The sequence below is a fragment of the Salvelinus sp. IW2-2015 genome, linkage group LG8 (assembly GCF_002910315.2).
Source record: "Salvelinus sp. IW2-2015 linkage group LG8, ASM291031v2, whole genome shotgun sequence".
Taxonomy (NCBI): Eukaryota; Metazoa; Chordata; class Actinopteri; order Salmoniformes; family Salmonidae; genus Salvelinus; species Salvelinus sp. IW2-2015.
Window position 1 is genome coordinate 32,143,806 of NC_036848.1, and position 12,313 is coordinate 32,156,118.

Consider the following 12,313-nt stretch of genomic DNA (forward strand, 5'->3'; position numbering starts at 1 on the left):
GTACAACCAGAATGTTTTATATGTGAGCATGAATACAGTATGGGAGGGTAAGGGTTAAACCATGTGCAGGCCTTTCTTTCTGCAAATGGCATTTTAAATAACAATTTTTATTGTACTACAAGAAAGTCTCTGTTGTGATTACCACATATGGCATATRTCGTGACGTTGTATTGATTAATGTGACAACTGCTCTTCATCGAATGATTAACTGTTTATAATTACATGATTAAATGAATCAGGTAATCATTAACGCAGTAACCTGGGGCACCATGGGAAAGTTTGTTTTTATTGAGTTTCCATTTCCCAAATKAACTCAAAGAATATCAGAGTATCGATTTACAACAGTCGCTAATTCATTAATTTCCTCTACAGTCTCATCCTGAACGTCGCATAATCCGAGAATCTGCACAAACACGAGTCCCACTAAATGAGTCCGYACCACACCAATTTAGTTKATTATTTATTTACTAACAAGCTAAAATGATAATATAAGGTACACATACACAAACACACAGTCTAGGCTATTGATTAGAACTTGTAGCCGTGTAGCTGACCGAACTCAGGGATGAAAGCATTGTAGACATACGATTCCTTGGAATGAAAGCAGTGTAGACACGATTCCTTGCAGAGTGGTAACCGGGTGGTCCTGCTTGAATTCACCCTCTTAGACACAGCTACTCATCCGTAGCATAGATTGTTAAGCGGTTCCTTTGTCTTCTTCAACCTCGTGTTGCGTTTTGGGGTTGCGACTAACTAGGACCTTGGCTGCAGAACGTGGTCACCTAGTCTGAATGTAAATTCTTAACTCACATGTTTTATACCCTTGGGTCAAGTGTGGCAAGTTATGGCAAGTTCTCTGGGCGTAACTAGTTACGAGGCTTGGTCTGGATTTTACTCTGATCCAATTTAGACAACTAACTTCACATTTCATCTTTACAAAAACATTCTCTTTGATCTGGAAATTTTCCACACAACGTACAGTATGCAAACATCAGGTACATATTAGGAAAATTCTTCAAGTTACAATGTTTTCGTTATAGCGTCGTCATTTAACACTAACTTTTAATCACATAACAAAAACGACATTCATTTTCATATTCCATCTATTGTCATTACCACCATTTTGGCTGACAAAACATATTGTCCCAAAGTCCATTTATTGCAATTTACTGTTCTGAGGTAGGTTCTCCGTAGCCTCATCATACATTCCATTCCTCCACACAGAGGACAAAGGGATTTTATCTGCTGCCTTAAGATTTACAATGGGCTGGAGGTGTCATAACCCCCCCACCTCCATACCTCTGGATCCTCCGCTGGTGGGTGTGAGAGATGTCTCATTCAGATTGTGTTCCACGGTAACCTGACATATAGGACCAAGCAAGCAATGCGATGTAAAATGTAGGAGCAATTATAGTATTTCAAAAGGCTAGGATGTTACCTAATAAAACATTTTGGCACTACCTAGGCTGCAGTTCTAAGGTGTACAAAAGGCTTGTCGTTTGGAAGGTACACTTTTCTGCTGGAACGGGCTGCCAACACAATGGACTGTGGGAAAGGCAGTACCACCAGGAGAACAACAAACGGGAGAACAACAAAGGACATTTTAACAACACTATTTTCACAGTCAAGTAATTTCTCCGTAAACATTCTGAGCTCAGTTCTTGACAGATTTGAGCTCCAGTCCAGTGKATGGGTTTTTGGAGGGTCTTTAGCTGTGAGCCTTGCATGGACCCAAATGCTGTCTGTCCACCATGGTTTGCCAAGCCACATGRGTGTTATGTTTGTTCCTTGTATAATTGGATAATGACAAGACTGTAGASGATTTTACATGGGTTCTGTTGGATAGAAACAATGGCAATACATCCAAGTCTTCTGCCCTCAATCTGCCTGTTCCCTCCACGGTCTTAGCTGCTCGCTTGCAGTATGGTAACCTCTTTCTTTCTCTCTYCCTCTCTCTCTTTCTTTGCAGGCTGTTGAGACCAACCTGGCTTCCAAGGACAGTCACTGGGTGTTTGTCAATGAGGTAGGCAAAGACAAGAGTATTTATGTTAATGCTGCTTTCTCTATYGCTGCCTGGCCCCCTCTTTGCTTCTTTTCCCTCTCTCTCTCTTTCTCCTCCTAACTACTATCTTTGCCCTCCCTCTATATACCCACAACAACAAAAACAGTGAGTTGATGATTAAGGGAACATCCTTTAGACGTCTTTCAGCTCAGTAGTCACCCACAGTGACTGAAGTTCAGCAGCACCTTGCAATGTGTGTGTCTTGTAATGTTCAGTCACTGCACACTKAGCTCTAACAAAAAGGAGTGTTCATTGTTTGATACGACGCATTACAAGCATTGCCAAGTGGTTAATTAAGGCAAATGAGCRTTTCCTCTTTGGCTGTTTACATTTCAATATGTCTGATTCTCCCACATCCACTTAAGCATTTGCAGTTCTGGAAAAACAATTCTCATTTTATGAATTATAAATTCAAAACTGTCATCCCTTGCTTAATTTGCCGGTGTTGCCACTCTGCCAGTTGCAAATTAAGAATTAAAATTCCAGAAAGATCTGTTTGAACAGTTTTGGTACCGCGAACCATTTATTTAAATATGCCACCATACAGAGTCTAGGTGTGCGTCCCAAATAGCAGTATTTCCCCGATATAGTACCCTACATTTTACCAGAGCCCAATGGGAATAGGATGCCATTTTTATGACGCAGCCTAGGTCTTTGCCATAGACATAGTCTGGGTCTCTGGACCACTAGGATGCCACACTTGTTTTTCAGTATTGGCTGAGGGGAGCGAGGGGGCCGATGCCGAGTCAAGACCGAGACCGAGTCAAGACCAAGACCAGAACAATGCAAATCTAATCTAGTATTTCTGTGTTCATATTTCATTAGAACATATGGATTCTTTAGACATTCAGAATGATGACATAATGCATGCTGAGAGAAAATAAAGAGCTACTCTATAAATGATCACTAACCCAAATGGGTCTCTAAATAATAGATATAAAGACAAAATATATAACAACTTCCTCGGTCTGCCCTTACTAATACACTGCACCAAAATACYCTAGTTTCAGACTCCTAATTATCCTTACATCTCTGAAGACTCTCGCGACTTCCATGCCAGTCGGAAGAACTTAGGTTAACTTAACCATGGAGTGTTAACAACACTAAGGTGGAAACTAGAGATCCTGACTGCCAAYGTGTTCAGCCTGAGACATGCCATTTCTGTAACGTTCGTCGTTGGGAGAAAGAGAGGAGGACCAAGGCGCGGCGTGGTAAGTATTCATTATCTCTTTTAATGAAAACGAATACTCAAACAAAAACAACAAAACGAAACAGTCCTGAACGGTGAAAATACAAAACACAGAACAGAAAATAATCACCCACGAAACACAGGTGGAAAAAGGCTACCTAAGTATGATTCTCAATCAGAGACAACTAACGACACCTGCCTCTGATTGAGAACCATACCAGGCCAAATGCAAAACACAACATAGAAAAACGAACATAGACAACCCACCCAACTCACGCCCTGACCATACTAAAACAAAGACATAACAAAAGAACTAAGGTCAGAACGTGACAATTTTGTTATCCTTATGCTCACACCTCACCATTGTTACAGCCCCCTCCTCTCGCCTTCCTTTATTGTCACAGACCCCCCCCCCAAAAAATAGAAGTGTTCAAAAGTCAAATGATAAAACATAACATCTCTAATTAAATAAAACATGATAAAAAAAAGTATTCCCAAGACATAAGTACAATAAAAAAAAAAATGAAATAAGTTTGATTAAATTGTAAAAATATATACAATTGCACTGTAAGAACGGGACGCCCCTTGCACTGACTGACATGCTGTGCCTTAGACCGCTGTGTACAATATAAGTCACAAGTAAAAAAATATATTCCAATCCCCTTTCCCAAAAAAAAAAGTTAGGAACACAACAATTTTTTTAAATTGCAAGCTCTCCTCAACAATGCCATAAACATTCATAAAAACAGACACAATATCAATATATTTTTTTWAACGATAAGTAATAAGGAGTCGTAAAAAGAAGAGGGTAATGTCCTGTATATACAGTTGAAGTCGGAAGTTAACATACACCTGTCACACCCTGGCCTCTGTTATATTGATTTTCTTTATTAGTTTAGTTAGGTCAGGGTGTGACATGGGATGTTTGTGTGTTTTGTCTAGTTTAGGGTGTGTGTATTGTTTAGGGGGTTTTGTATAGTGTATGGGGTTGTGTTCAGTAGAGAGGTTTAGGAAAGTCTATGGTTGCCTGGTTTGGTTCTCAATCAGAGACAGCTGTTTATTGTTGTCTCTGATTGGGAGCCATATTTAAGGCAGCCATAGGCTTTAGGTGATTGTGGGTAATTGTCTATGTTCTATGTTGCATGTGTGCACTTAGTTCGTTTTAGCGTCACGTTTGTTTTTCTTCATTAAAAAGAAGATGGCTTTCTTTCACGCTGCGCCTTGGTCCACGCATTCGTCATATAACGGTCGTGACAGAATTACCCACCAAAAAAGGACCAAGCAGCGTGTCAAGCAGCAGCAGGAGCTATATACACAGGATTCTTGGACTTGGGAGGAGATACTGGAGGGTAAGGGACCTTGGGCACAACCGGGAGAATATCGCCCCCCTCGTGAAGAGCTGGAGGCAGCTAAAGTCTGAGTCTGCCGTCTGCCCGTCTGCCCAGTGCCGCCTGCACTGGCCGTCTGTCCCGAGCCGCCAGAGCTGCCGTCTGTCCGAGCCGTCAGACTGCCGCTGTCCGAGCCGTCAGAGCTGCCCGTCTGTCCCGAGCCGTCAGAGCTGCCCGTCTGTCCGACGGTCAAGAGCTGCCCGTCTGTCCCGAGCTTCAGAGCTGCCCGCTCTGTCCAGACTGCCGTCTGTTCCCGAGCTGCCGTCTGTCCGAGCCGCTAGAGCCGTCCGCCAGACAGGATCAGCCAGAGCCGTCCCCAGACGTTCAGCCAGAGCCGTCCGCCAGACAGGATCAGCCAGAGCCGTCGCAGACAGACCAGGATCCGCCAGAGGCCGTCCCCCCAGACAGATCGCCAGAGCCGTCCGCCAGCAGATCCGCCAGAGCCGTCCGCCAGACAGGATCCGCCAGAGCCGTCCGCAACAGGATCGCCAAGCGTCCGCCAGACAGGATCCCGAGCCGTGCCAGCAGACCGCCGTCAGTCAGTCAACAGGATCCGCCAGAGCCGCCAGTCAGGCCAGACAGCGATCCGCCAGAGCCGTCTGCCAGACAGGATCCGCCAGAGCCTAGTCAAGCCAGCCAGATCGCCAGAGCCGTCAGTCAGCCGCAGGATCCGCCAGAGCCGTCAGTCCAGCCAGCCAGGATCCGCCAGAGCCGTCAGTCTCAGCCCAGGCTCCGCCAGAGCCGTCTCCAGTCATGATCCGCCAGAGCCCGTCTGCCAGTCATGATCCGCAGAGCCGTCTGCCATCATGATCCGCCAGAGCCGTCTGCCAGTCATGAGCTGCCCCTCAGTCCGAGCTGCCCTCATCGGAGCTGCGCCCGATCCGGCTGCCCCTCAGTCCGGACCGGGGCTGCCCCTCAGTCCAGTGGCACCTCTGGGATGGTATCAGTCCGGACTCGCCGGTCCCGAGCGCCACCAAAGCGGGTAGTGACTATGGTGGGGGGGGTCCACGGTCCCACCCGAGCCGCCGCCATAGGAAGCCCACCCGGACCTCCCTTCTGTGTCAGTTTGCGGCGGAGTCCGCACCTTTGGGGGGTACTGTCACACCCTGGCCTCTGTTATATTGATTTTCTTTATTAGTTTAGTTAGGTCAGGTGTGACATGGGATTTGTGTTTTGTCTAGTTTAGGGTGTGTGTATTGTTTAGGGGGTTTTGTATGAGGTTGTGTTCAGTTCAGAGAGAGGTTTAGGAAGTCTATGGTTGCCTGGTTTGGTTCTCAATCAGAGACAGCTGTTTATTGTTGTCTCTGATTGGAGCCATATTTAAGGCAGCCATAGGCTTTAGGTGATTGTGGGTAATTGTCTATGTTCTATGTTGCATGTGTGCACTTAGTTCGTTTTAGCTTCACGTTTGTTTTTCTTCATTAAAAAGAAGATGGCTTTCTTTCACGCTGCGCCTTGGTCCACGCATTCGTCATATAACGGTCGTGACAACACCTCAGCCAAATACATTTAGACTCAGTTTTTCACAATTCCTGACATTTAATCCCCTGTTTTAGGACAGTTTAGGATCACAACTTTATTTTAAGAATGTGAAATGTCAGAATAATAGTAGAGAATGATTTATTTCAGCTTTTATTTCTTTCATCACATTCCCAGAGGGTCAGCAGTTTACATACAGTCAATTAGGATTTGGAACCATTGCCTTTAAATTGTTTAACTTGGGTCAAACGTTTTGGGAAGCCTTCCACAAGCTTCCTTCAATAAGTTGGGTGAATTTTGGCCCATTCCTCCTGACAGAGCTGGTGTAACTGAGTCAGGTTTGTAGGCCTCCTTGCTCGCACACGCTTTTTTAGTTCTGCCCCAAAAAATTATTTGGGATTGAGGTCAGGGCTTTGTGATGGCCACTCCAATACCTTGACTTTGTTGTCCTTAATCCATTTTGCCACAACTTTGGAAGTATGCTTGGGGTCATTGTCCATTTTGAAGACCCATTTGCGACCAAGCTTTAACTTCCTGACTGATGTCTTGAGATGTTGCTTCAATATATCCACATAATTTCCCTCTTCATGATGCCATCTATTTTGTGAAGTGCACCAGTCCCTCATGCAGCAAAGCACCCCCACAACATGATGCTGCCACCCCCGTGCTTCATGGTTGGGATGGTGTTCTTCGGCGGCGATCTTTGTCCCCGTGTGCAGTTGCAAACCGTAGTCTGGATTTTTATGGCGGTTTTGGAGCAGTGGATTCTTCTTTGCTGAGCGGTCTTTCAGGTTATGTCGATATAGGCCTCGTTTTACTGTGGATATTCTTTTCTTCCAGCATCTTCACAAGGTCATTTGCTGTTTTGGGATTGATTTGCACTTTTCGCACCAAAGTATGTTCATCTTTAGGAGACAGAACGCATCTCCTTCCTGAGCGGTATGACGACTGCGTGGTACCATGGTGTTTATACTTGCATACTTTTGTTTGTACAAGATGAACGTGGTACCTTCAGGCGTTTGGAAATTGCTCCCAATGATGAACCAGACTTGTGGAGGTCTACAATTTTTTTCTTTTTTTGTCTTGGCTGATTTCTTATGATTTTCCAATGATGTCAAGCAAAGAGGCACTGAGTTTGAAGGTAGGCCTTGAATTACATCCACAGGTACACCTTCAATTGACTCAAATTATGTCAATTAGCCTATCAGAAGCTTCTAAAGCCATGACATAATTTTCTGRAATTTTTCTAGCTGTTTAAGGCACAGTCAACTTAGTGTATGTAAAACTCTGACCCACTGGAATTGTGATGCAGTGAATTATAAGTGAAATAATCTGTCTGTAAACAGTTGTTGGAAAAATTGCTTGTGTCATGCACAAAGTAGATGTCCTAACTGACTTGCCAAAACTATAGTTTGTTAACAATACATTTGTGGAGTGGTTGAAAAATTTGTTTTAATGACTCCAACCTAAATGTATGTAAACTTCCGACTTCAACTGTAGGTAAGCGTGGGTGTTCTGTATTTACAGTGGCTTGCGAAAGTATTCTCCCCCCTTGGCATTTTTCCTATTTTGTTGCCTTACAACCTGTAATTAAAATAGATTTTTGGGGGATTTGTATATTTGATTTACACAACATACCTACCACTTTGAAGATGCAAAGTATTTTTTATTGTAAGACAAACAAGAAATTAGACCAAAAAAACTGAACTTGAGCATGGATAACTATTTACCCCCCCCCCCCATGGTCAATACTTTGTAGAGCCACCTTTTGCAGTTATTACAGCTGCAAGTCTCTTGGGGTATGTCTCTATAAGCTTGGCACATCTAGCCAATGGGATTTTTTCCCATTCTTCAAGGCAAAACTGCTCAAGCTCCTTCAAATTGGATGTGTTCTGCTGGTGTACAGCAATCTTTAAGTCATACCACAGATTCTCAATTGGTTTGAGGTCTGGGATTTGACTAGGCCATTCCAAGAAATGTAAATGTTTCCCCTTAGACCACTCGAGTGTTGCTTTAGCAGTATGCTTAGGGTCAGTATGCTCACCTCCATCCCAGTCTCAAATCTCTGGAAGACTGAAACAGGTTTCCCTCAAGAATTTCCCTGTATTTAGCATCATCCATCATTCCTTCAATTCTGAACAGTTACCCAGTCCCTGCCGATGAAAAACATCCCCACAGCTAGCAGCTGCCACCACCATGCTTCACTGTGGGGATGGATTTCTCGGGGTGATGGGAGGTCTTGAGTTTGTGCCAGGCATGGTGTTTTTCTTGATGGCCAAAAAGCTCAATTTTAGTCTCATCTGACCAGAGTACCTTCTTCCATATGTTTGGGGAGTCTCCCACATGCCTTTTGGCGAACACTAAACGTGTTTGTTTATTTTCTTGTTTTAGCACCATGTTTTTTTCTGGACACTCTTCTGTAAAGCCCAGCTCTGTGGAGTGGACGGCTTGAAGTAGTCCTATGGACAGATGCTCCAATGTCCACTGTGGAGCTTTGCAGCTCCTTCAGGATTATCTTTGGTCTCTTTGTTGCCTCTCTGATTAATGCCCTCCTTTACTGGTCCGTGAGTTTTTGTGGGTGGCCCTCTCTTAGCAGGTTTGTTGTGGTGACAKATTCTTTCCATTTTTTAATAATGGATTTAATGGTGATCCGTGGGATATTAAACGTTTCGGATATTTTTTAATAACACAACCCTGATCTGTACTTCTCCACAACTTTGTCCCTGACCTGTTTGGAGAGCTCCTTGGTCTCCATGGTGCTGCTTGCGACATATGTGACAGATCATGTGACACTTAGATTTCACACAGGTAGACTTTATTTAACTAATTATGTGACCTCTGAAGGTAATTGGTTGCACCAGATCTTATTTAGGGGCTTCATAGTAAAGTGGGTGAATACATATGCACGCACCACTTTTCCATTAAAACATTTTTTAAATTATTTTTTTCATTTCACTTCACCAATTTGGACTCTTTGTATGTCCATTACATGGAATCCAAATAAAAATCCATTTAAAATTACAGGTTGTAATGCAACAAAATAGGAAAAACTCCAAGGAGGATGAATACTTTTGCAAGGCACTGTAGGTATGTGTTTGCTTCTCAACAAGTCTCTTGAGAAGCAGGTGTGAAGAGTCAGTGAAAATAGTCTCTAAGGTGCAGGTAATTATCTGTGGTCTATTTCACATCAGATGTTTTGGGTAGGGCAGCGGTAGACTTGGATGGTTGCTCCGGTTTTCATTCCGATGCCACTTTTAATTCCCATAAGCCCGCTTGGCCCTTCTTCTCCGGAATGCTGCTGCGATCAAGTCCTCAAACTCAGGGGGACGCCAGGAGGGGAGGTTATTAAAAATGCCGACTGGCCTTAGCCTGTGAAATTACAGAAGRCAATAACTTATTTTGCCCAAAAATCTAACTGTCTTGAACACTGGAATCTCAAAGCTGAAAAAGAAAACACTAAAATCTGTGGAACAAGTCTAAACTTTTCAAAACTCAGTACTGTATTTAAAATGTATGGATTGGTTTACATTTATAAACTAACTTGTCTCTGGCGACACCGCCTTCGCTTTTTTATGTCCTGTTTCTTTGCTCTGTCTGGGGTGTCYGACGACTTATGCCTCTCTCAGTCCAATACCGATTTGCATCTGAGGTGTTAGTGTGGTGTATTACRCTGAATATAAATGCAACATGTAAAGTGTTGGCTGAAATGAAAGATCCCAGAAATGTTCCCTATGGACAAAAAGCCAATTTCTCTCAAATTTTGTGCACAAATTTGTTTAGTGAATATTTCTCCTTTGCCAAGATAATCCATCCACCTGATAGGTGTGGCATATCAAGAAGCAGATTAAACAGCATGATCATTACACAGGTGCATCTTGTGCTGGGGACAATAAAAGGCCACTCTAAAATGTGCAGTTTTGTCACACAACACAATGCCACAGATGTCTCAAGTTTTGAGGGAGCGTGCAATTGGCATGCTGACTGCAGGAATGTCCACCAAAGCTGTTGCCAGATAATTGAATGTTAATTTCTCTACCATAAGCCACCTCCAATATCGTTTTAGAGAATTTGGCAGTACGTCCAACCGGCCTCACAACCGCAGACCATGTGTAACCACACCAGCCCAGGACCTCCACATCCGGCTTCTTCACCTGCGGGATAGTTTGAGACCAGCCACCCGGACAGCTGATGAAAACTGTGGGTTTGCATAACCGAAGAATTACTGCACAAACTGTAAGAAGGGAAGCTCATCTGCGTGCTCGACGTACTGGGCAGATGGCCGGTGTGGGCGAGCGGTTTTCTGATCTCAAAGCTGTGAATAGAGTGCCCCATGGTGGCGGTGGGGTTATGGTATGGGCAGGCATAAGCTATGGACAATGAACACAATTGCATTTTATCTATGGAAATGTGAATGCACAGAGATACCGTGATGAGATCCTGCCCATTGTCATGCCATTCATCTGCCGCCATCACCTCATGATTCAGCATGATAATGCACAGCTCCATGTTGCAAGGATCTGTACACAATTCCTGGAAGCTGAAAATGTTCCAGTTCTTCCATGGGCTGCATACTCACCAGACATGTCACCCATTGAGCATGTTTGGGATGCTCTGGATCGATGTGTACGACAGCATGTTCCAGTTCCCACCAACCCCTTTTGGAGCTGGTGGAACCTGTGTGCTTGGGCTACCGCGAGCTTCCTAGTTAGGTACCCTCTGAGCTGGCTTGGGGCGTGATTGTATGTCCCCATAGTATGTTATACAGAGTGACCGACTGAAGGGGGACGTACAGTTATGGATATAACTACTGTTCCCTGAAGGAGGGAACAAGGTATGACATATTTTGTCCCTGCGCCGTCAGGGAATTCGGGCTCGCTGAAGAGCGGTGCTAAATTGAGGAAATTCATGCGATCCCTGGTATTATAGACAGGAAGGCGGGGCTTCCGAGGGCAGGTTTGACATCCATTGGCCCGTTGGCCATGATTTCAGTTTTCTTCAGGAGAATGTGATTGGTTGCTGACTCCCCATAGAATGTTATACCTCGTTCCCTCTTTCAGGGAACAGTAGTTATGTTCTTAACTGTATGTTATAGGCCTACTAAATAAATGTTTGGAGTAGATTGCCTGCTGAGCTGGGGTTTGGTTTGAGGATAGACAAGGTGAAAGGGGATATTAAAACTTCTTCGGGTTTGGTGTCCCTTCCACGGGACGGTTGAGCTAATGTAGGCTAATGTGATTAGCATGAGGTTGTAAGTAACAAGAACATTTCCCAGGACATAGACATTTCTGATATTGGCAGAAAGCTTAACAAGAATGTAACATGTGTAAAGATCCATGACCTATCAGAGCCGACTAATCAAGATATGTTTTTATCGTGTCTTCTCAATACTAAGCTACTTCTTATCATTAAAAATAWTTTTACTTAAATGTACACACTCGGGAACAGACCATTTTAAACAGAGCTAGTGAGTGCTCAACTTTCAAACAATTTCCCCCACTCTTCCCTAGTAGCTGCACAGAGCAAGTTGACATTTATTGGGATGAGTTGTCCTGGAGGCAGAGCTGAGAGATTTCCACTAGTTGGGCCTGCTGCAAAGTCAAAATTGGCTGTATATAGTAAAAATTCAGAATTTAAGGTTAGGCATAAAGTTAGCAGTGGATATGAATGTACAGGTAACTGACAAAATCATGGAAATGCTTCAGTGAATGAGGGATACAAAGTATATTGAGAGCAGGTGCCTCCACACAGGTGTGGTTCCTGAGTAGGGCTGTGGCGGTTATGAAAATCTGTCAGCCAGTGGTTGTCAAGCAAATAACTGCAGGTCTCACGGTAATTGACTGATAATTAACACCAACCGAAAAGCCAGCACTCCCCGATGCTTCATTTGGTGGCTTCAGCTTTCTGTAAGAACTGACGCTGGAGTAGAGAAGCAGGTACGGTGTCTGAACGTTTACATTTTGCGCAGGACAGGAACAGGACCAGAACCGGGTTACCCAACGACATACGTTTCAGTCAACTCTGAAGCGGGGAACAGAGCTGGGGAACAGGCAGATATAGGGGAGGTAGTAACACAGGTGATTGAGTCCAGGTGAGTCCAATGAATCGCTGATGTGCGTGACAAGGGAAGCAGATGTGCGTAATGATAGTGGCAGGAGTGTGTAGTGCAGGGCGGGAGAGAGGGAGCAGGCGTGAGAA

The 12,313-nt window shown here is 44.1% G+C and overlaps 1 protein-coding gene across 2 annotated transcripts in view; it reads left to right on the forward strand.

Moving 5' to 3' along the window:
- The window catches only part of LOC111967743 (glutamate receptor ionotropic, delta-1-like), a 432,695-nt gene that overhangs the window by 320,018 nt on the left and 100,364 nt on the right, over nucleotides 1-12,313 (forward strand). For both annotated transcript variants that reach the window (XM_070444887.1, XM_023993063.1), the window contains exon 5: nucleotides 1,970-2,023. In XM_070444887.1, coding sequence (XP_070300988.1) covers nucleotides 1,970-2,023 — 54 coding nt within the window. The remainder of the gene's footprint in view (nucleotides 1-1,969; nucleotides 2,024-12,313) is intronic.